Below are 26,046 nucleotides of genomic sequence, written 5' to 3'. Positions count from 1 at the left end.
CTCTATATCCTTGTCACACACTATCGCCCTCTCTTTTCACTGGCATTCGTATACTCTATCCTTGTCGCACAGTGTCGCCATCTCTTTCGACCATTGCTCATGTCGCTCCTTTATGAACAATATTTATCCTTAATATTTGGATAAGTCATGTGCTTCCATCTGTTGAACATGGAAAGAACAGCAGGTTAAGGCATTTATGAACAGAAGGCAGTACATGACTTATCCATAGACGGAAATTTTATTACTCGGATAAGTCATGTCCTGCCATCTGTCAAACATGGAAGGAACAGCAGGTTAGAATACTTAAGGACAGATGGCAGAACATGATTCGTCCATAGAGTAGAATCGCAATATTGTGCGACAAGGACAGACAATCGCGTGGCAATAGAAAGAGACGGCGATACTGTGCGACAAAGATAGATGATACGAGAAATGGTAGAAAGAGATGGCGTACTATGCGACGAGGACAAACGACACGGACGGTGTCAAACAAAGAAAGCGATACAATCGTGATAAGGACAGATATATATATATTTTGTGCTAGACGAAGAGAGCGATAATATGCGAGAAAAGTAAATGATATGAAGAATGTTAGGGGATAAGTGTCAGTGTGCAAAGCGGCTATTTTTAAATGTATATTTTCAAATTAGTTTTTTTATTTACTTCCCAAGAAGAATAACATAAAATATTAATATTGTTAAGTGGAAAAAAATAATTAAAATTATTACTGAGGCGCCAAAATTATTTATTATACATATACGTAATATAGGCGAAATATATCTAATTCCCATTAGTTAAAGGAATAAATTACAAAAAGTGACAAAACGGTTCGAGAAAATTGGTAAATATTAAAAAAATCGCCGTGGATACGCATGTTCCTTCCACTAATTACTTCAAAGGAAGAAACGTGCGCATAGTTCTGCCGTTAGCCGTTAGAAGCCCTTGTTCATATCGCACATCATTTTGCTGACTTTATTAATATTACATCGATGATCTCCCTATTCACCCTGATATACTTACATACAAATATATGTTGGTCATCTGGTTTTAACTATTTCTGCGGTTATGTTCCAGTGACAAAATAATGAAAACGACGCTATTATTCATCTTTAATAATTACATTCTATTTTCAATGCAAAAAGAATATTTGTAATATTTTGCTATATAACGAAATAATCGTAAAATGTAGTGTTATGTAGGGAGGTGAAACATATGTTACTAGAAAGGGGATTCCTTGGTGTACACAATGTCCTGAGAATATCTGTTTGAATATTAACGTTTATACGAATAGAAATTTGCATACACGCTTAAGATCTATTATGTTATATATTGTGTCATACTTCTACAATAAGCTGTTTCAAAGTGATATTTAACCATCGCTTATACGAGCAATAACTAAAATTAGATTTGTTTGCAGTTAAACACAATTACGATTGTTGGGTAATAGTGGGAAACCATATGTGTTAATCATATTATCTTATATTCAGTTATAAATACTCTTTTTGGTGTAATTATTCGAATTGCTGTATTTTAAGAAAGCTCAAAAAGTATTTTAAAAATTCTTATTATATTTAAAAACCAATATGGCTTGTTTGAACGATGAAAAAGTAAATTTATATGTCATTTATCATATTTATATATCATGAATTTTCAGTTATTTATTTAATGTTATAATTTGATGTATTTTAGACAGAAGCAATAAAACTTGCCAAAGAATATCAGCAACATTATTATGAACTGCTTCCTGATTGGTTTTTATATGATTCTGAAAATTATGAACTTATAAGATATAAGATCGGATATGCCTTGTTTGGTCTTCCTAAAGTTGATAAAGGCATAGAAATATCAGCCACCTGCGAAAGTGAAACATTGGGCAATAATCAGGAGAATGATATATTTAGTAAAATAGTGTACGATAAGAGAATGTGTGAAGTTATAGATACAATATATCAACAGATAATGAAGTTTGGAAGAGATAAAGTGGATAGTACTATTTATATTGGAATTATATTTAACGTAATACTTTTACAAGCAGATATAAAGCAATCCAATAAAAAAAATGATAAATCAAACAATGAATCCAATAACATAAGTAGCGTACCAATATTTAAGCTAAAAACAAAAACATATGGTATATCTTATATTGACCATGAAGCTAGAATGTATAAAACTTGGAATGATTATGTAACAAATAATACATTGCCGCAGTGTACTATGATTTTACCAAAAGGTGGTTTGTATCAGTATGATCCAAATTATAAAGTTACAGAATATATTTCAACTGCATGGATTCAGATATTAGACTCACCTGCTTGTACTGTTAAAACTAAAGTTCTTAAGGGTATTGATATAACTGCAAATACATTGTCTGTAGCTACTACTATAGGATTTGGAGTTGCTAGCATGTTAACACCTATTGCACCAGCTGTTTTTGCTGCAGGTATGATTGTATAATTGTTTTATTTGTAGGGATACAAAAGTGATTCAATTTCTATTTCCCTTTTATCTCAATTAATTGAGCAAAATTATTATCATTAGGTCTTATTCAAAGTGGCATATGTGGAACATGGATTATTGCAAGAAATTCTCATAAATTAGTAGATTTTGCCAAGCACAAACAATCCATTATTCCTACAAATAAGAAAGCATTTCCTGCCTGGCTTGGAATAGGTAGTACAGCCTTATCGTTAGGAGCAAATGGAGGAACTATGCTCCTCTCTAAAGCTTTTGAAAAAGGCAGCTCCGTAGGTGTTGCAGCTAAAGCAGCTTACAATTCTCTGATATTAAGTAATTTATCAATGAATGGCATTGGTATAGTTTATCAAGGATATTGTTTAATTGACAAATACAAAACAGAAAGGGACGTTGATTTTTTGGATATAGTTATATTCACTTCGCATGTTCTGTTCTTTAGTAATGCCCTATTAAACACCAGACTGGCTGGTGAACTCATAGAGTCATCTAAAGGTACCATTTTTGAAAAATTTAAGGCTGCTTTGAGAATCAGTCGTCTAAAGGAAGAGTTTGATAAAATGAATGCATACACTGGTAAAGATACACAAAGTAAATCTGAAGGCATTGTATACAAAATAAAGCAATTTACCAACAAAGAAGATTTCTTATATGGTTTGAATAAATTAAGCTGGAGAGAGAAATTTCCAATAAAATATCAAAATAATAACATTGTGATAAATAATAGAATATTCATAGATCCTGTTCAGTTCACAGGACATTTACTGACAATTGGCACAGTCGCATTTAATTTAATAAATTCAGATTCGCCAATAGCGTCCAAAGAAAAAAACGATGTGATGATTAAGCTAAAACTTTTACTTAGACAATTATTAAAAGATTTTTACGTAGAATCTAACGATGAACAGATGCCTGATATTAATTACTTTAATAATATTTTGCAAGAAATGAAATACTTGGATAATGCGATGGATGTACTGACTAAGTGTTTTAAAATTACTATGGTTATAGTAGAACATTGCAATGATCCCAAACAGTTTTTATGCGAAGCTATTTATTTCTCCTGGACGTATTGTAAAGCAAATTTAAAAGAATATGTTACAAATCTTAGTTCCGCTCCGAAAAATAGGATATTCCATGCATTAGCGAAGATTGTTACATTTTTATACGAATGCATCGAGGCAATAGGGAATGAATTATTCTCAGCTTTTTACGCGTACATGATGAATACAAAACTAGCTGTTGACAATCAGTATTGCTCATCGCTGTAGTGATGCCTTTAGTAAAATATCTTATTTCTGTTTCATTATTTAGAATAACGGAATATTCAATTATTACTTTATATTGCTTTATTGATGGTATTATTTTAAGTTAGAGGGAAGAATCTGATTGATAGAGTTTAATTGTTATTTATTGTGAAGGAATTTAAGTGTTATTTATTATATTGTTAATATTTGTACATTTATAAGAACTCGATGTAACAACTTGAAAGTGGATAAATAAACGAGAAGGATCGTAAGGAAATCTTACTTCTTGCACAGAAGTGAAGGCATTCGTTTATTTCGTTTCTCCCAAATATTTAGATACAACTCACACAAATATATACAGACGATACTGAGCACATTTACAATTGTTTCAACTGATCATTGGTCGCGTTATCGTTTAAGAGACATTTATAAAGCAAATGTTACAATTGTCGTCGATCTCGATCGATCGTGATTATCGTATGGGTGCGCGCATAATAAATTAAAAACCTAAGCTATAATTTATTCGAATAAATTACTTAGGTATAGGACAGACGAGTGAATAGATCACTCGTGGATTAGTATTGACCCATCGTTTATCGATCACTAAACGATGTTAATACTCGTCCACGTATTAAACGAATTTACGGATATAAAATTTTCCAATTTAATCGTATAACTTAACACCGAGCATAAATACAATGAGAAATGCTACGAATAAATATTAATTATTGAAATTTCTTTATCTACAAAATATATCGTCTTGTTACGCAAGCGTAATTAAGAATAATGGATTTTAACGTGCGATTCGATTCGATTCTGGCGGTTCTTTGGAACATGATCCAGAATATCCGACGTTTTCTTCTTTAATATTAATTATTATAAAGCGTGTTATAATAATTAATATCGTATACAGACGACTGTATAAATACATCGTGGACTATATTCGGTACATGCACGCGTTTTCATTTTTTTTTTTTTTTTTTTGTTTAACAGTTATACAATTAATTACATCATAACACGTACTTTTTAAACGATGACCACCATTCGAACTCTGGTGTTTTAAACGTTTCCCTAAATGATATTATTTAATTCGCTTATTTAATCATTTGCAAACATCGTTTACCTTATGTGCGTTGGAAGAAACAAAAAAAGGAAAAAGGATATTTTATTTCTCACATATCTGCACCACTTTTCGACTTCGTATCGTTTTATGTATGTATTTATATACAATTATCACTAACGTAGAAAACGATAACGAAAGTGCAGAAAAAATAGGTTTCCTGAATATCGAGCAAGATTACGCACGATATGCAAAAATGCAGAATATATAATATCGTTCTGTCCATTTCCATCTTTCTTTTTATCTTTCTCCCTTTCTCTTTTCTTTAATTTTAAAACTGACTGTAGTTTTGGTCGTCGATTTCTTCTTTTTCAGCTAACTATTCTACATCCGTTCTTCGATAAATAAAATAGGTTTTTACCTATCCTGTTTTGTGATTTTTGTTGAGAAACAGCCACTGGAATGTGTATATGTGTGTATAGTTTTACTGAACGTTTATTGAATGTGTTCGAATATTTATGTAGAATTCGATGGAAGCCCCTGTACGCTTCTGCTTCTGCTTCTTCGATTCGGTATCTTTAAGTAGATACAGGCAGAAGATAATACATTCTGCTTGTAATTATTCTCAAATTATTATTATCAATATTATCAATATTAAATAATATCAATATAAATATTTTATATTAATTTTATATTAATGTAAATATATTCTATAATTATTTATATTAGTAATATTAATAACATTGATAATATCGATAATAAAATTATTAACTACGATACACTTAGTATCCATTACTTAAAGAACTCTTCATAATATTCTCTTCTCTCCACGCAAGTTTGAAGGATAAAATTCCTTCCTTTTTTTCTCAGAAGATCTTGAGCTTCCAAATTCGAACAGTCTTATAATTAATTCCAGATTTAAACGTCGGCTAAGTAAATTCTTAAAATTACGTGAAACGATGACCGATATTGTGTGCATGAACGCGGCTGCTGATTATACGTACAAATGAAAATTTCGGGCAACGACGAATAACTCGGACTCGAAAAATCGCACGATCGATGTCCAAAATACGTATTCCTTTTCCTAATTGGTCGTATTCTTTCGTTGCGATTCCTGGATACGATAGAGCGAAGATGAGTCGTTTCGAAACCTCGTGTTTGGCAGCGTACTGCGGCTAATTATTGCTAGACTGCTGATATTTATGCACTTATGGGATATTTAAATATGTAAAATATATGTTATATGTAAAGATAGACAAATATCCAAACCAAACAAGTTCCTATTTAGTTGTTTCCAAAAAAAAATATTAATTTGCATAAACATTCGCAGTCTAATTACGACGATTTATATAAATTGGTAACAGGATCCAATTTCTAGTCTGTACATTCGAACGATTAATTATCCACTGCACGGATAATCGCTACAAGTTTCCATCTAGGTAACTTTAAACGCCCATATTTAAATACTGTTCGTCGTTTTCTTTCGTTAACTTGGGCCGATTTGCTTCAATTCAGTAGTATGCTCAGCAAAGTCAATCGCGTTAGTATTAGTCGTAATTTAATTTACGGATAATGCAATTTAACACATCCCATGCCCACACATAATTACACGGTTGACGAAAATAAAATATTCATTATGCGAAGAAAAATGGTATTCAAAATTAATGTACTAAGTATTCGGAGCAAGTACTATTTTCTTTTTTATTAAAATATCTATAAGTATGCCTGGGCTCGATCTGTAAAAAATTAAAATTGCACAGTGATTCGTAAATTATTTTGATAAATTTCATTATCATTTCCTTCTGCTGCTCATACTACTGATGCAAATTGCATCGATGTCTTATTATTATTATATCCATAATGTCCATTAACCTGTTAACTGGGTAGTTCCTTAACCAGAAGCTTTTTTGGCACAGAATTAAAAATTGAAGATCTCGTATTAATTTTAATTTTGATATAAAAATGCAATATTATATTAGAAATAGGAATCTTCGAATAAATAAATTGCTAAATTTATGATATTTGCAAATTGAAGGACGAGTTAACTCGTCTTTCCCGGTTAACAGGTTACGCGCTATAAAACTGGTCCTGGATGTATCCGACTGCGGCATTGTTGCACTTCGGAGATGCATTCGATTACTGTACAGAATGGCTCGTCTTCGTGGGATTAAAACTGATCAATCGTTGTAGTAATCTTTCAAATTCCTCGAGGGTTTCAATACTAATACGACCAGACTAAGTTCAGGACTTGTTGCTAGAGTCTCTTTCGTACGATAGATCAAGCTTCTTTCCGATTATATCACACTTGCGAACGCTGAAATAGGTGTTTTTCATTCTTATGTCCCCATATAGGCACATCAGGTTCTCTCATCCAAGTTTGTCGATCGCTACGGTATTATTTCGACCATATAATCTTCGATACCACTGAAATTTTTTAACCCTTTCACTCTTATTTTTCTTAATTTTGATTATACTAACGGGTTATAGCAGCTGCATATCATTTCATAAGTACTGCCCAATTATGGAAAGAAGTATAAAAACAAGCTTCTTCGTATCTTCCTATTCTGATATCTTTCAATAATAGTGATCATTCTATATCTTCATTTAGTGGAAGATCGTACTAAAGTATAATAGTGTACTAGAAAGATAAATAATAAATTTAATGTCTTCAGACAAAATGTAATAAACGTAGCGAGCTTTAAAAGTTTATGTCAGTTTGCTAGAAACTGGCTATTCAACAGATATTACCTTATTAAATAGTCGTGCAGTATAGCTGAGTATAGATGATCTGGATAAATATTTTAGATAAACGGAATGCTTGGTAAGGTTTTAATATGTTATTAAGTTGCGTGCAGTAACAGTAATTAAATGATAGAGGGAATTTACGGACAATAATGTATATCATATACCCATGAAATAGTTCATAAAGTAAATAAATTAACATACCCTACCAATATCAAATTCCATAAATAAACAATTCTGTAACTTCATAATAATCCTGCGTTCCACAAAACTCTCCCAGATACACCATTTCAAGCATTCCTCCCAGAGGATACTTCAAATCCGACCCAAACCATAATTCCTTATCTCTACTGCAAAGCGCCAATTCATCAGTGAAAGGGTTAATAATCATTAATCCAACTCCGGCAAGCCCAGCTCTTCCACGTTAAATCACAGTTCTGTCCCCTTTGGCATCACTTTGGTTACTAAGCCTAATTAAAATAGCCATAACCAAACGAGGTGATTCGATTCGTCACGAATCGTCACCGTGATATCACCGTTGATATTTTCGAGACCAGCTAAGCTAGGTAAGTCCTGGGGTTCGTTTTGGGATTGCCAGAGTCGTCTTTCGTGGTGCACGACCAGGCCTCCTCCGCTAAGCTTCCGTATCTCTGAACCCCTGGAAATGGCGGCCCGGTGCTCTGTGGTGAGTAATAACCGCCCTTCAGTTGATAATAATTACTAGTCTGTTGGTACTGGTACTGATCGCCGTGCAGAACGTTGCTGTAGCCGGAATACGAGCCATACTGCGAAGAAGAGTACGATGAAGAGTATCCTCGCTCGCTCAAGCTTCGATAAGGCCCCGGATGTTGGGGCCTACCCTCCTGTCAAACGGGCGTGCTTACTGCTGCGCTTGTTATATAGTCGATGTCACCTATACTCTTCACTCGGCGATGTCTCTTGTTGCCTGTGATGGGTCTAGGTGGCAGTTGCGGAGGTGGAGGAGAATTGCTGCGAGCGCTGCTCATATACTGGCTAGCCAGGCTTCCGGTATCCGACGAAGAAGATGGAGAGGCCTTCTCGCTTCTGGGTCGGAGTCCAAAGGCTCTGCTTAACGATCCCTGTTGAAAAAGGTGTAATATTGAATTAATTGGAAATTTGGTTGAGATAGTTTTGAGACCCATTTGTAATATGAGAAATACGGTAGGTCTCGTTTTTAACGTTTCGCGTGTGCCAAATATTGAAATATTTTCCATGGTGTAACATCGCGGAGAAAATATTCGTTTCTCTCGATATTACGGAAAAAATATTGGAATACCTTTTCTAGCTCAATATTGCAGGGATATTGGAATATTTTCCTTTGAAATATCGTAAAATTGACTGCAGTTATGGTGTAACGGCGGTAACAAGTATTTTAAAGAGAAGGGAGGTTCTATTTGCGCGCAAATTTTTCTACGGTTGGCATCGTATAAACGAATTCTGTATGCTTATTCATTTACTATTTTTTAATTTCGTTTGAGAAGTACGAGGTTTTAATTACTGTAAATAAAAAAATTTATTTTTTATTGTTACTATACTATTATTAATATAACGCTACAATGATCTCAGAGCTGAAAAAGTAGCAATTTGCAAAGTAGCAAAAGTTAAATTAGAATATTTAATTAAAACATAGAAAATTTAGCAAAAAATATTTCTGTTTCGCAATTACAATGCACTACCAATGGTTCACACAATATAGAACGTATACCAACCGCAAAAAAATTCGTTTTCATTTCCTTGTATTAAAAGATATATCTGCCCTGTCGTTCTATTAATTAGATATTAATAAAATTTGTTAAACACGTCAATACGGAGACCTACAATATTTCGAAGGATCTGTGGATCTCGACTTCCTCGAGGGGACGATGCTACGAGCAAACGAGCTATCGGGGTGTCTAAGATGACGGGTCTTGTGAAATTGCGTTTCAAAATGTTCGAAGAGAAATGGTTCTCTGTGGCTGAATTGGTTGAGTCTGCAGTATCGAAATGTTTCGAAACCGAGACTTCTTTGATAACGTTTCTCTTCCTTTGAGAAGGCATTCGAATACTTGTTAAACGAATTTCGAAACAGTTTCGTTGAAAGAACATAAAAGGAAGAAGGTGAGGGATAATTGGATACTACAAGCTGGGGATGCACGTGCAGCGACATAAGGGAAAAAAGATTTCTACGATCTAGGTTTCATGAAATTACCCAAGTCGTTTCTGAATAATATGAGATATGATCTTGCAGGATTGGAAGACTAATAATTCATCGCACTAGAGATTCACCTCGACGATTGGTTAGTCATTGGCACAGTCAAGAGAACTGAAGAAATGGTTTATCTTCTAAGAAACAGGGGAAAAGAAAAGAAGAGAATGTTTGAAGCTATAGAAATTAAAATGTTTTACGGTCAAGTTGAAAATCAATCGAAGATTGGCTAATAAGGAAATGTAATTATTTGGAAATTTATATTTATAAACATTTATTAAATTTATTAAATAATATCTCCTAAGACATAAGTATCCTTTTATTTATTCATGCAAATAAAACATTTTTCTATGGTAAATAATCTGAGATTTTTACACATATATATGCATACTGAAAGAAACTGAATGAAACGAGGATTTAACTTCCTTCGTTACAATTAAGTACATCTGATATTCGTTTTACACGGTACTTTTTTTTAACGCGCATTGGTTACAGTTAAGCGATTTTTTAATACGTTTCATTATTCCACTGTAAATGATACCAATCTCGAAAGCTTTACACGATTTAAAAGGGATTTGAGATCTTGTATGGCTTGTAAAGAATTGTTAAAAGAAAAAACAAAACATACGTCATCTCAACTGATACAGAACGGTCAGACAAAGGATATTTCCAGCGACGAAAATGATTTATTCACAATAATAAGAAAATGTTTCGTTATGTAACAAAGAATAACGATGAATAAAATGTCAATTTTTGAAGGAAATATTATTTTGATTTTCGCTAACACAAGTTTTATACCTTGTTGCAGATCAATTATATCACGATTTTTTTAAAGGGTCTTTTTACATGGTAAAATTCATCCACCGTGTAAAAACAACTGTATGTAACTTATATTACAAAAATTCGCATTTAAATTGCTATATCCATAGCACACAGTAAAAAAATTTAACATATATAATTACAGTTATCCATAATAGCGAAAGGGTCAATAGGATTTTGATGACTTGTATCGTATTTGTTAAATCCTGATTAGCCAATTTCGACGTAATTACATTCTTCATCTAATCTATGAAAGGGGCCCAACATAAAATTAGTAATGACAACTACGAGATAGTTCATAAGGTATTGTAAGAAAAATGAATATCAAAAGAAAAATGATTATCTATCATGATATACGCAAGTAAGTTATGGCCGCATACCTGTGAGCTCTTCCACGACAACTAGTAAAGGACGAAACAAGGCGGATTAAGAACCCACATTGTGAATTCCACATTGAAATCATCAGTTTATATTTACACAATGGCTCGTCATTGTTATAATCAGTGTTTTAGATAGCTAAAAATCGAACGTCCGCACTTTCTGCCTTTCGTATCCTGTTTTTTTTTTTTTTTATTCTTTTCTCTCTTTTTTATGCGATTATTCACTACAATTATCGTATTCTTAAAAACAGGACACTCTGGTTAACATACATGAAAAAGGAGAACGTGATAATCGATCGTTGTTTCTTTATGTACAGTGTTTACAAGGTGACGGCGATACAATCAGCCTTTTAAAGGAAATTTTCTAGTATTTGAGAATAATTAGGAATCACGATTTTTTATATCGTAAGTCATCGAGCTCTTTATAAAAAAAAAAGAGGAACAAAAGTTATTACCTCGAAACGAAAAAAGAGATTAGAGATTAAAATTCAGAAAAACATTGTTTTAATTAACACTTTGATATTTTCAATACTTATATCAATAGAAATTGAAGATTTCTATGGGATATTTTCTAAAGTATATTTTAGAATTTTAAATCATAATCATAATCATGATATCGTTGGATCTTAAGTGATAAAAAATGTAGGTTTTTAAGTTAAATTACTTGCAATTTCAAGTTACATGTGATAAATCCCTTCATGTGATAAAATAGAATTCAATAATCATATAAGTAACCTGCGGTCCAATAATACTAATCGAAACTTATGATAAATCACTAAAATTGTACTACTAATTTTCTAAGAAATAAGTGATCTAACACAGAGAAACGAGAAGTCAAAGAGAATTGGAAAAAAACGTTCCACTAATAAAACAGTAAAAACACGCAATATACTCACAGTTCGATGAATTACGATGGTAAAATATATTTGATCGGGCAATCAGCTAAATTTGATTATGTTAAGCTCATCGTTTGCGAAGGTCGCGAATTTTCACGATCCTCATGAAACGTGATAATAAATAATTCGCTGCGATCATACGGAGAGAATCGTCAACGAGGGTTTACAAGTTTTACAAGTAAATAACTAAGTACAGGGAGAGGACTGTTTGCGTAATTCCTACAGTTACAGGCGATACGATTTGCGTTCGTACCCTGAATCTCAGTCTTTTTCTTTCTTTTTTCAGTTTTTTTTTCCCCTAAGACAATGATAAATTCCAGACGAATAATAATATCGTATTGAATCGGAAAGAAGAAACGAATTTCTGTTTCTCGGGCTCGTCGGACCGACGACGAAAATTTTCCATGAATTTCATTTAAAATTAATTTAACGTATGAGAAAATTATTGTACCAATGATTCTCTGATTATCGTATCAATGATCTGTTCGTACTCATTTACCCGTATTTTCGAAGTCCGTGCGGTCGAGGTCGAGATCCATGAGAATCGTCTACATTTTAGCGGAGTATTCGATAGTTGCTAGTGAAATAGATTCTTTAACTTGGCAAATTATAAAAACGTTTGTGAGGCACTTCGCTAAAATCTAGACATTTGAAATAAATAATTCACGAAGAGACATCCCGGGGAAAGTCTGAGTACCGCGAAGGATGCCTCGTCGTTCTGGAGGATGCTTTAAGATAATAATGAAATATCTACTACGTTTTCTAGAAAATTTGGAACCGTGCAAGGTTGCGATTGATTGCGTTGGTTCGTTACCGTTTCCGTGACAAATCTTAGATGGGAATAGTTTCTAATTCTTATCACAGAAGGTCGTTCGATGTGTAAATGCAACGAGATATTAAAAACGAACGAACTATTTGGTTTTGTATGGAAAATTGGAGTTGATCTTTTAAATTAAATTAACAGAGCAATCATCGTTTCCTTTACGCATTCCTTCATAGATCTATTCTTTCGAAGTTTCCTCGAGAATACTTTAGAGTCGCGAACTTGATATCTCCTTCAAAAACAAAAAAGGAGACGAAAAAAGTTAGAATTAGAATTAGAAAAGAATTTGTCTAGAGTTTTCTAGAATTCCTATCTTCCCAATTTATCATAACTCATAAGCGATCTATAGAGGAAACTTGGAAGGAGTTTACTCTGTAATAAACACAACCTCTCGATCAGATTTGAAAGCTCATCATTGGAGATCCCTATGACGATAGATCGATGTATACAGACGTAGCGAAAGAAACGATGAATTTAATACAGATCTAGATACATATACGTATATAATAAATATATACATATATACCGAACCTTTTTCAAGTAAAGAAGACTGCAGGTCTGCGACGATCCACAGGATGCAGGGAGAATGATTAACGTTAGGTTAAGCACATAGCTCACAGCTTTTAACCCTTATCGCGTGAAAAGTTCAGTCACACTTGTAGCTATAGAATAGAAGTCTCTACTTTCTGCTTCCTTCATTTCGAAATCGTTAATCCTTGGTTCACGTGGAAGAACGACTAGAAATTTAACATTATACAACGATGTTTCTTTTCCTTGAAATTTACTGATGTTACGAGTTTCGTGATGTTTCGACAATAGCCGATAAAATGACTAAAGCTTGATGTTTGCGTGATGTTTAGCCGTTAACGATGATGTTCAAACGTTGTTGCGTAGCTTCTTTGATGTAATTAATTTGAGATATTTCTTTGTGTCTATATCTACAAAGTGTACACTACTTTCGATAAGGATTAAACTTATTAAAGAGGGTATATCAAGACTTAAGGTATAAGGGGCTTATTATCTGGTGGAAATACTGCGCGAGCGTCCTTACCTAAGCGATGCCATGCAATCGTGCCAATGAGAAATTAAATGAATAAAGAACTCGATATATATATGTATATACAAATGAAACGATGAGAAATTAACGTGATTTTAGAAATTTGAATGAAAATTTTTAACCAGCAGTGGCTCGAATTATATTCGATAATAAATGAAGAGTAAACTTTTGTTTTAAATGATAGATGTGGTTGATAAAGTTAATTCGAACAACCGCTGCAAATGATCATTAAATGCGTAACTATGTAATACGATGTTAGTCAGTGATGGCTTTCTATATATATACCGTTTTAAAATAATTTATTATTTAGGTATTGTAGTCTTCTTGTTAATAGGATTGAATATAGAGGAAAGTCATCCATGACTAATGTTTGTGATTACGAAATCTTTCAAAGCAGATCGCTGTTAATTAAATTTTGTCATTAATCGCGGTTCTTTGGAGCTTCGAGATAAAGATTTTTGCAATTAGTAGTATCTATTATCTCTGTCAAACATTCATAACAGTTAACAACATCGTCAATAATAATATTACTCTAAAACATAACCAAAAACATTTAGCATTTATCTAAAAACATCTTTAAAAACACTAACGCGTATTGAAATTCCAAAGAATTTGGACGTTAAATACTAAAATTACTTTGCGCTTGTTAAATAAAATCAATAGTGTAAGGAACTAAAAATTTTCGCTTTTAAAATATGAGTACTTTCTGTTTCATTCTGCTTAGGCTTTCTATTTCTGAGATAACGTTGTACGAAGAGAACTGCATTTTTTGTTGGTTCGCTATCGCTATCTCAATCACGCAATCGGATTTCTCTCTTACATATGACATTGAATATCCCAAGTTTCAGTAGAACGTGATGGTCAGTGATAGATAACGCCGAGTCAGTGGTTTCTACTATTATTACTAGACGTAAGTATTTCTAGGAGAAAGTATAGGTCACTGTGCCATTCGTCAGTTTTTATGTTTTCAATCTGTCTTTTAAAATTATTTACCTTGAGAATATATTGAATTATTGACTGGAAACAATATTTGCTACAAAGAGTACATTTCTACCTGTGTTCTAAATGATTTAATAGATCCAATAGATTCATAAAACTTATACTTAGTACAAATTACACTTTAGAAAGCTCTTCTTTATTTATAACATAATCTATCATGAAAATATATTTCTGAAAATACGAAAATCATAAATCATATCTCAAAATTATCTGGAATATCGGCTCTCTTCTAAGATTAGAAATTCTTTCAAAATACAAATTCTATCTTTCGAATTTACCCTGAAGCTCTCCTATGATTATTTATGAAGAGTTAAAATTACGAAAGAGAAAAGTGGATTATCAATGATAAACAGAAGAGAAGTTATTTAATTACATTAGTATAAACTATGAAACTGATGAGTGAAATGAACAAAATGAACTCTATCATAGTTCCATATCGTATGAAAATTTATAAGACAACTTTTTCTGCCACGATGCGTTAAATATTTCTCCTTTGCTCATTCAAGGACATAAACCCGAAGGAATTCACTAACTTTCAATAGTCAAGAGTGATATGTAATAAAATATCGCGACAAGCGATCTGCGAAGAACGAATCGTGTTCTGCACCAGCTCGAGGAAGAATATAAGGGTAAAGAAATTAGAAATACCACCGAGTTCCCGGTGCAGTAGTGAATGGACCAGGTGTGTCTTTTTGAATCTATACGGTACGTTACCCTGAGGCTGGATCTGCGTCTATCGACCGTGCCCGAGTGATTGGTCGTCATGTGCAGGGCGGACAGGGAGCTCTGATGATGCTGAAGATGTAGCGCCCTGCTTCCACGACCGAGGCTACCGCCCGCGCTCACTGTGCTCATCGGACGACCCCCGCTGGTGCTGTTCCTCGGGACCACCTCCAGCTGACTTCTACACACACGCACACCACGCTACATGCACGCCTTTCTGCGTACACGCATCCTGACCGCTTATATGCACACACCTTTGGCGACACCGCGGACACACACACGTTCAGCACGTTTTGCAGCGAACCTCTCTCCTTATTTTTTAACTTTATCTTTATATCTGTATCTCTTTCTTATTCTTTTTCTCTTTTAGTTTGATCATGCGAGAAAAGGGTGTGAAGCAAATTTCAGGTTTTCTATGGGAACGGATGTGTTTATGTGGTGGCTTAACACGTTCCGCGACGTGGATTGTTTGTGATCTTTGATGTTGTAGATGTAAAAAGATACAGAGTTTTGTTAGTAAAGGGTAGAAATATTTTTTTATTAGAAAATCGTCTTTGTAGATAATAGAAATCTATGGTAATTCCAAACAATCTTATTTATTTTTGTGGAATTTAATATTAGATATCTAGTAATGGCGGATTGAGATACGATTATTCATTCAATTTCAAAGTTCTGTTTTGAGGTCATCTTCGAGATGTAAAACGCGTTAGTAGTGAGAAAGCATTATAATATTTCGAAAATAGGAACATTACGCTTTTGAAAAATTTGATAATAGAATTTGATTTATTTAAGGGATTCGGAAGCAATTTTTGCAATTCAAATCCTAAGTTTTTCGCCACGTGGAACGTGTTAATAGTGCTAATCTAGTTATAAAGGTATTACCATCATCTAAAATCTAACAGTAGATATTAATCAATGTGAGTATTTTAAACAACGTGGAGCATCGTTTCGAAGATTCAATGAAGGAAAAATAACAAGTTTTGATACGTGTGAAAAATTCGTAGAAAATGTTTACGTCTGTGAAAATACATCTGATTGTGAAAGGGGAACTTGGTATTGAAGAAAGTTGCGATCGAGTTAAAGTTTACCAGGTCCAAGGTGGTTCCTTTCAAAGTGAGAATTTTACTGTGTGTGAACGGTGCGATGGAATATGAGAAAGGAGTTTTATTCAGGGTACAGATGAAGTTACTGAAAAACTGGTCTTGGCACACAAAATATATCGTGATCAACGTGGTAGATACTTGGCAATTGAACAGTGGCTCGCTGCAAGTGCTCGACAATAGAGAACGAGATATGTATCATAATGAATATCTAGTTACAACATAAATATACATACACAAGCATTTTGTGCACCATCGATATAGAAGAATGTATATATGTTTAAATGGACGCCAGAATACGCAGGGTCGTTCACGTAGGATCGACCGAGGCGCATCGAGCGTTGCTGGTCAGTCAATTGGATTAAAACACCGAACAGTCAAAAATGTAAATATGAAAGTTGGCAAATTAGAAAAAGATGAAAGGAACCATAATGCATACTGATGTAATCCGTGACAATTTCGATCTTTTCACCCTTTTAAATCCCTTCCTAAAAAAGTTACAAATTGAATTGATTCTTTCATGAAAATATATTTATCGGATATACTTCAAGAATTTGTAAAATTAATATTCAATTAAATGTGACAATTAAATAGAGAAAATGTATATATTGATAGAAGATTAAAAAAAGCTCGAGGAAAACTCGATGCCTTTAGAAGGAGTTTTCTAATTTTGTGATAGAATCCTTTGGCCAGGGATTACACCAGAATTACTAATATTAACGTGTGCTGTACATAGCGCAGTGCAGTGCAGGCAGCAGCTGTGGGCTACGGCTCAGCTATGAGAGACATTACCGATGGATCCGCGATCGAGTGGACTGCAGACCCAGCGAATCGCTGCGGTGCCGAGTACAATGTTATATCAATAAGAAGAAATTCCATCGAGTATACTGCATATGTTTGTATATGTACATTATGTCGAGATTGTACTGTACTGTATATACGTGTGTGTATTCCCGATATATCCAAGTATGGCGTGTGTATTACGGATGAGTACTTACATACTAGGCACCAGTCGTAAGCGATCTCGACTCTGTCCATTTCAATGGGACCATTCTGCCGGTGGGTCGAGATTGCCCAGACTAGCATGCACATTTACCTCTTTATATAGCTCTTTTCTTTCTCTCTCTCTCTCTCTCCCTCTCCCTCTCTCTCTCTCTCTCTCTCTCTCTCTCTCTCTCTCTCTCTCTCTCTCTCTCTCTCTTTTATCTTATCGTGTGTTCTTAGCATCGTAATGTCAGTGCATCGTCTCCTATTTGAATTTCCTAAGGTATTTATGATATGTATGGCGTCCAAATATGTCAAGTCTGTCGGAATGAACAATTATCTTATTCTAGGTTGTACAGGGTGATTCTAAAAATTGGAACAAGCCGTGATTTATTTCTAAGAATATAAGATATAATGCTGAATTTTTAACTTCTTTTTAAATTGAAATAGAAATAATTATTATCATCATTGAGTTGTGAAAGCTATATAAGATTTGTAACTTGACCTAATTTTTAGAATATCTCTGTATATTTTTTTTAAGAAATTGAATTTTGCTCTATAAATATTCCAAATTAATAAAGTCCAAATTAATAAAGTCTTATCTTAATCCTAATTTTCTTGTGCACACCGCTGCGTTACTACTACTGATTTGTAAATAATTCTTTGCACAAACACTCGACTATTTACAATATCCCAATAATAGTATTCCGTTCTATTAAAAAATGCTTCGATGGAAGCGGAAACCTTGATACCGATTTTAATAATATCAATGCAAGTTACTCCATTAAGCTCGGCCATTATTATGTACAATCCTCGAGATCGGGAATATCGTATTGGCTAAACTACAATATCCGTCCGAACGTGATCAACAAATAGACTAAATTGGTAGAAACCCTGAAAAATGTGAGGCCTATCCAGTTCGACTTTCGTATATAATAACAACGTTTCTTTAAAGCTAACGTTACTTTGCAAAACACATCTATCGCGCGAATTTCAATGATCAACGAACGTGTTCTCTCAACCATTGTAAAATTTGTCAAGACTAGAGAAATAACATACTCGCGTTTTGATCGTCTCTATGCATATAAATGTGTACGATTTCGTGTAGATAATTGACAATATTTCAGCGATAATTCCTAAAGTACGATATTTTTTGTTCTTTTTTTTTTTTTTTTTTTTAATTAGGTCAGGGTAGAAAACGATCCACAAAATTCTCTACTCTATCGTTCATTTTTACCACAAGCGAAATTTTGTTTAATTGATGCGTTGTAATTATCGCTACGAAGCGACTTTTCTCCTAAAATATACCGACAAGCTTTGATATTAAATTGTCGAAGCTGTCTGCTCGAAACGTTAGCTCGATTTCGAAAGAGAGTATAAAAGAGCACCGCAGCAGCATCTCAAGAATTTCTAAAATCTTACATCTTATTTTTCTTGCTTTTTGAAATTACTTGATTAATATTCATTCACTGGCAAAATCGTCAGATTATTTGAATGGTGTGGGTGACGACATGGTGTAATCTTTTTTTATTGTTAGCGTGATACTAATTCTAGAATACCCCCGTCGAGGAAAGAGTTAGTAAAAATGAAAGCTCGAAGAACGAGAATGAATCGTGTTAGCAATGTCGATCTCGTTTGTCGAACGAGGAACGACGTTTATGTCGATTAGTGAGCGTTGTCCAATGTGGCCTCTGGATGATAGTAGACTGAGTACCTTGCTGGAACGACGAGGGCTTCGAGCTCGGCGGTGAGGTGTCGTCTGATCATCTGTTTAGCTGGTGGTATACCCAAAGCTGTAGCCATGGTGTCGCCGGTGAAGGATGGTTCTAGCACGACCAGAGCGCCATGCACACCTGAATCTGCATTACAAATGATAACATTGTATCTCACTATCGTTTGATTGAGATGAATGATTATTACAAGTACTTAAATTTACATCACAAATTGAATATTACTGTGTTTTTAAGAAGGATTTTTTAGTTTTATAAATGGAGAGTTTGTATGGTTTGGGACAAAAATACAAATTCGAGAAAAATATTGGAAATTGATGATTCTTTTCAATGTTTGCTTAGAGAACTAAATTTTTCAGTTACCTTTTAAATTCTCAGCATATTCAGTCAGATCGATATTCCTCGCCCACCGAATGAACCTCTGGTTTGTCCAAACTAGAGGATCTGTGTCCATTTGTTCGCATTGATGTCTTCTAACTGCGAGTGCCTATTGTAAGGATACAATTAAGGGTACAGTGTCCTCCTTATAGTGTTTATTTAAGTGAACACTTTTAAATTAACAATAACAAATCAATAATCCTAACTTAATACTATTTCTAACTCGATTTTATTTCTAAAATTAATGTAATGGTTTGCTGAGAATCACAGTGGTTTGGACCAGCCTACTACTATTTTTCATAAGATTTTGCTTATTATTATAAATTATTACAGAAAATTGCATTCTATATATTTTTTAATGTCAAATTATAATATAATTAACTATGAAATTAAATAAATGATATTTTCAAAGGTCCAAATTTATTATTAAACTCTTTATCATTAAACTCTATTTATTATTAAACCAAGAATACACCAATTTTTCATAAAATTTAAAAAGGAAAAAACGAGTACCTGAAGTATTTTATAAAGTATACAATTTTTCATAAGCCACCAAGTATAGAACATTTCATAAAATATCATATATTCTTTTTATGTCATTACCTGACGATCGTAGTTCAACATGCGGAGTAGATGAATTCCGTGCACGATACTGGCCTGATGAAACTTCCTGGTTACTCCAAGCAGCTTCTCGAGTTCCTTTTTGCTCAGATGATCGAGCATCCGTGCGTCCACCATGTTGGTTGCGAAACTTTCAGAATACTGAGCGAGTCCAAGGTCAGGCAACCATTCTGAACTGACCCACGTGTGACCTAATTGAGCAATACATGGATATCGAACGAGACTCGGGTGTCGATGCTCTTCGATAGCTAAACGGAGCTTCTTTCTATGAAGAGGATGGGTCACTCCTAACCCTGCTTCCAATTCTGCGTCACTTAGTTCCAGTAAAACCTGGACAAGTATTACGATCAAATAAGATCTCATCATTTGTTATACTTTGGAAGACAAATATAAATAATTAAGAGGCGGTCAACATATAATTAATTTCCAAGTGTCATTATATTAATTTTCAGTTTCAACAAAGAATGTTTCATAGCTGGATTAAGTATCATTTTTAGTACCGAATACAAAATACCATTAATATATTATTTTGCATATTTTTTTACAGAAAGATTAAAAAGAAATTGTATGAACTATAGTCACTAATTTAAAAGATGTACAATGATATCCAAGGAAATAATCCAATGATTTAGAGTTAGTTCCTCCGTATTGAACAATTAATACAAAATTATGCAAAACTATTTTCTGAATTTTATAAAGTGCTGTATAAAATATCCTATTTCAGATGATTCAATAAAAATCTGTATGAAATCATACGACGATTTAATAACAGCAAATATTAATATTTATAATATTACGATTTTATGAATTTTGATATAAATTATCAGCTAATATACCATCATTAAGTAGTTTGAAATGATGTACCTTTCCCGATTTAACGTTTTCAGCGCATCGTGGACCATATTGTGGCATACCAAGAGCAACTTCTAACCACGCTAAGACTGTAGGTGCCCTCCATCTCTCCATAGGTACGGATGCGGCTTCTCTGAGTAAACGAAGCTTTTCAGCATAGCCTTCCTCCGTGAGAGGCGACCATGATCTATAAGGATCGAAACTGTCGGAACCCTCGTTACTTCCGCTTCCACCGCTCGAGTTGTTCGCTGCCTTTCGATGTCGTGTACGGGCAAACACTCTGAAAATCGAGACGAAGAAACTGTTTTTGAGCTAAGAAGATGCTATACACTTCTGTGGAGGTACTAAGATTCCAAATTAACACTTTTTATCGTTCATTTCTTGGCGAATCGAAAATGGCACACAATTAAAGAAAGGAAGAACATAAAGCAATGAAAAACATAAGCGCAACATTAATTTATTTAACTATAAAAATTTGTAAATGTATTTGTAAATTATCAAAATAATTATTTTGTGTATTTTCCAATTATCAAAACAATTATTCTGTGTACTCCTAAATTCGAGAATTACGGAAAATCTTCCTTTATCGTATAATGATTAAAAGCATAGACGATCTGGCACGTATATCTGTGAATGGTAAGCAATTTTTCCCTAATTGCATTGATTAGTAATATTTCTTTGCAGTCGTTATATCGTTATATGCGTCTTATTATATCTTATTATATCTTATTTTACAATAGGAATCTTTGTAATATTCGTTTGTTCTAACACACCTGATTGTATTATATTTGACAGAATAATTTACATATTAAATATAATGGTAGCATTAATCAACAGAAATTGCCATCTTCTGCGAGTTATTATTATTTTATGGAAATGCAGGAGTGACCCAAATAAGGTCAACGTAGCCGTCGTAATGTTAATCCTGTCGAATGGATTACGTATAATAAATTCAGTTCTCACCTAGAAATAGAACCCCAAGTGCCTCCACGAGTCGCAGAGGAGCGTGAATGCGCGGCAGGTGCCGCGACAGGTGTGCTTTGCTTGTTTCTTCTTGGTTCTGATTCTAACGGACTCGACAACTGTTCGACTGATCGCGATAACGAGGAATTGTCCATGGACCTGGAGAACGCGTTCAGAGGCGACAATGTCGGGCTGCAATCTTTCGGTGTGGTCGCTGCTGAAAAGCATAATATCAATGAGAACATAAGACAAACTTAAAAGCTATGATTCATACAAACTTTTTATCCTTTCAATTTTCCTTTCTTAAATTTTTCTGACATACTTAGATAAATATAGAACATATCGTATCTTTCGCTTTGATAAGCAAATTTATCGTTTCCCTTCGACAGATCTCTTTCGATAGAAGCATGTGCTTCACAACAATCGATGCAACATAAAGAACACACAGCTTACAATTTTCTGCACGTAAGCAGAGTCAAAGTTTCGTAGGCACTTGCTTGGTTTCGATTTATATCGTCGAGGTAGAGATGCAGAGTGTTTCAGAGCTTAGATATTCGTCGAAGCAGGACGAAGGTCTGACAAGATTACAACGAACTTCGTGTCACGAGAAATTTATAGAATGAAATTTATAGAACGAAGTTGAGAAATGAGACTAAACTATAATCGAATTAATGAAAAGTAATATTGTACATAAATAAAGAACACGTATACTGTTGATAGTATATTTGGTAATGTAATAATTAAAAATTCTTATTCGTGTACGTAGGGTACTCTAATCTGGATACTATGAAATAGATTCTGACTGCTCCAACATGTGCATGCGCATGCATCGGCCATACAACATACAATTAGCCGATTGTTAGGGCAAAACCACGACATAATGGACCTTTAATATTAATTACCGTTTGTGCTCGGATGAATGGATAAATAAACGAATAAACCGCGACAGAGATGCAATTTCTACGATCAATGACGACCGATTATTCTCAAAAGCAGCCACCTAAATAAGGGATTATGCACACAAATATACATACCACGTACTGCGAAATTATTATGAATAATTGGATAAAAGAATATTGTTGTACATGGGGTTACTTTTGTAGAAGTTTGGTAGTACAAGGTCTATAAAAAGAAATTGAATAATTGCTTTTAATTATAAACGATTTGATTCTGTAGTCTTTGTGAGTGAAACAGTTTTTAACATTTTTACTTATTGTAGAAATTATTCCATTCCGTCCTTTGATACAAAGTTTATTTATTGTCAGAACTTTTCAAAAGGAAAATTTTTTATTATGATATTACAAACTTTAAATTACGAATTAATTAGATTCTCGTGACGTCTTCATTCATCCTGTAAACAATTTAATTTTGTCCCTATTATATATATCCAGAATCATTTACTGCAATATTACTAATATTAATAAAGAAATTAAACCATTTCCCTTAATAACAATACTCATCGTTATATTATCTCATTCTATACCTCGTCACAAGTTTTATTTACTTTAAATTTCCTTACTATGATATTACCAATTTTAGTAAACAAATTCACTAATTTCCATTAATTTCTATTTCCACCTAAATTACGTAGTTCCATCCCCTAACACGAACTTCGCCTATCTCTCACACTCAAGAAAACTTCGCAAACGACAAGCAACGATCGATTTCGAAGGACCAACGAGAAGCAGGCATTCAATCGTAAAACAGAGCCGAATAAATAATCGAAAATAGAAAGAAACACAGTTGGCAGAGTAGTAATAGTAGAAATAGTAGACAGAGAAAGAGAGAAAGTCAAAGAAACACACAGAAGAAGAGAAGCACAGGAATCCTCCAGTCGAAAATAAAATAAATATAAAAAAAAATGAAAAAATAGAAAAAGAGAAGAAAAAAAATAAAACGAAGGATGACGTTGAAGATACGGGAGACGACGATCAACGATTTATGTTTGGACACTTACACTGGTACATGTGGGATGGTGCAATGGAGGAAACCACGGAGATGCTGTCCATGTCGAGACCGCTTCCCTCGACCGTAATTGTCGGTGTGCCTGCGCGGAAATATATAAAGTAAAAAAAAAATTCTTCGTTGCGTTTGATACACCGAAATCGACGTCACTTCTCCGTATGTATTTATTCTCCCGGAATAAAATCAACGAGAAAAATAGACAGGGACGTTGTACGATTGGATTTAGACTTTCAATTTATTTTCATAGTTTCCTTCGTTCTTCTCTCTCTTTTTCTTTCTTTTTTTTTTGGAGTCAGGATGGAGATCGATTTGTCAACCGAAATTGAAATTCCTTCTATAATGAGTTTCGTTAAGGCTCATTGTACTGACAGCGGGAGTCAGAATTTGTATGGCTGGAAATAGTTTAGATAAACAGGGAAGTCTGCTCGTTATTGACACTGGTAAATTCGATTTACCAATTCTATGTTCAGTCTATTGGTTCGGGAAACAGGTTACGAATATTCGTACACGTTTAGAGTTATGTAAGTTTACTATAGGATTTTAGGAATCATAGCAGTCTCTTCGCTGTCTGTTTGTTCTTTATGTTGCACATGTCAACTGCATTCCATACTTACATTGGCCAGGGTGTTGTTTTAGCAGACCTGAAGTTAAAGATTTTGGTAAACGTATTATATTACATGAAAATTGATTGTTCACCCTAGCACGTTCAATTCAATTTCATAAAAAGACCGAAGACATAATTATATAGTTGTATATAATTATATATTTAATTATAATTCAATATATGATAGGAGATTGGTTGACGACATTTTATAGTACAAAATTAAAAATTAAAAATTCTTAGTCATCCTAAGTGGACTTTACTCTTCGTATAATAGAATCATTTTATTCCGACGAATTAGAAAATACTATTTTACTCTAATTTACCTATGAACAGAGATTTGCTAAGGATTGAACGCGCTTGGATATTTCGTGTAACGTTTAATTCAGAATTCGTGCACATGCATCGTGATCACAGCACGTACGTGGTGTTTGTTCTAAACCAAATCGATCAATCGGCTTTAATGCGCAGCCACGAGGATTGGCTGAATAATATACGAAGGAAATTCGCTCGATTAGCCTGCCACCTTCGATTAGCATTCGCGGTTGATGAAGCTTATCGTACGTTTATTCTTCCTTTCATTTTTCTTTATTTTCCTTTTCTTTTTCTTTTCTCACCGACGATCCGACGGATGCACCGTAATGCACCTTAACTAGACGATTAATCTCGCCGCTCGTTGTACCTAAGCGTAAGAATCATCGCGTTCCAACCACTCGACACTCTGATGAATAATAATGGCGATTGTATTATACGCGAGATAGCTTCGCGACTGGAAAGCTACTTCATTACCGAGGAGGTAGATCACAATGCAGAGAGTCTTCCACAATCGCAATGAATAATGCAGAAAGTACCAAAAGTTACTTTTGGTACAAAAATTATATTTCTGGTATTGTCGAGTATGTTACATACTTATGATTTTAACGAAATATTCGAATTAAGAGACACAGATTTTGATGATTAATTTACGAGTATTTTTGTTTTTCGATGGACTTGTTATACTTTGGAATTTAATGAACAAATTCTGCAAAATTTTGAGAAACGTTTCTAAATTGAAACATATTTTTATACACAGAGTGATTTTCTAAATTATCTTCTCCATGTCTTGGTGCTAAATTATCATGAAACTTCAGATGATGTTCTCAAATCAATTTCTTAATCAAAGTTTAAATAGAAAGGAAATGCTGCATAATACTAAAATTGTAACTTTCCAAAGCTATGTAGGATTTCTTGCGTAATCATTTATTTCCTTCCTATATGTTGACGTATAAAACTATGGTGAGGTTGACATATAAAACTAGGAAGTATTTCCAGATCTATTCCTCACTCATAAGCTTTTAACAAGAACAAAACAAGAAGTAATAAATGAGAATGTTCCAAAGTTTCAAAGCTTCTTAATAAATTCACAAAGGATCTCTTTCCATGCCTTAA

The 26,046-nt window shown here is 33.7% G+C and overlaps 2 protein-coding genes across 22 annotated transcripts in view; one reads left to right on the top strand and one right to left on the bottom strand.

The window, feature by feature from the left end:
• The first annotated feature begins 2 nt into the window (after positions 1–2).
• Positions 3–4,015, top strand: LOC126923314 (uncharacterized). 2 transcript variants are annotated; one of them, XM_050736652.1, is made up of 4 exons: positions 3–841; positions 1,418–1,607; positions 1,690–2,440; positions 2,539–4,015. In XM_050736652.1, exons 2-4 carry the CDS (start codon positions 1,584–1,586, stop codon positions 3,741–3,743), a joined length of 1,980 nt encoding a protein of 659 aa, XP_050592609.1. In that variant the 5' UTR covers positions 3–841; positions 1,418–1,583; the 3' UTR covers positions 3,744–4,015. The 2 variants fall into 2 exon arrangements, with proteins under 2 accessions (XP_050592609.1, XP_050592610.1); XM_050736653.1 differs by lacking the exon at positions 1,418–1,607.
• The window catches only part of LOC126923312 (kazrin), a 138,851-nt gene continuing 116,817 nt past the window's right edge, over positions 4,013–26,046 (bottom strand). For 7 of the 20 annotated variants that reach the window (XM_050736644.1, XM_050736640.1, XM_050736643.1 and 4 more), the window contains 11 exons: positions 24,010–24,099; positions 22,053–22,269; positions 21,102–21,369; positions 20,220–20,567; positions 19,602–19,725; positions 19,223–19,367; positions 15,416–15,605; positions 13,177–13,203; positions 10,927–10,947; positions 8,406–8,621; positions 4,013–8,306 (listed from right to left, as the gene is read on the bottom strand). In XM_050736644.1, the coding sequence (XP_050592601.1) occupies positions 8,079–8,306; positions 8,406–8,621; positions 10,927–10,947; positions 13,177–13,203; positions 15,416–15,605; positions 19,223–19,367; positions 19,602–19,725; positions 20,220–20,567; positions 21,102–21,369; positions 22,053–22,269; positions 24,010–24,099 (1,874 nt within the window). In that variant the 3' untranslated portion in view covers positions 4,013–8,078. The other 13 variants (XM_050736630.1, XM_050736631.1, XM_050736633.1 and 10 more) reach the window with 13 other exon arrangements.

The sequence above is a fragment of the Bombus affinis genome, chromosome 13, assembly GCF_024516045.1.
Source record: "Bombus affinis isolate iyBomAffi1 chromosome 13, iyBomAffi1.2, whole genome shotgun sequence".
Classification (NCBI taxonomy): domain Eukaryota; kingdom Metazoa; phylum Arthropoda; class Insecta; order Hymenoptera; family Apidae; genus Bombus; species Bombus affinis.
The sequence above is the reverse complement of the archived record's forward strand: the minus strand, read 5'-3'. Positions and strand labels throughout refer to the sequence as shown.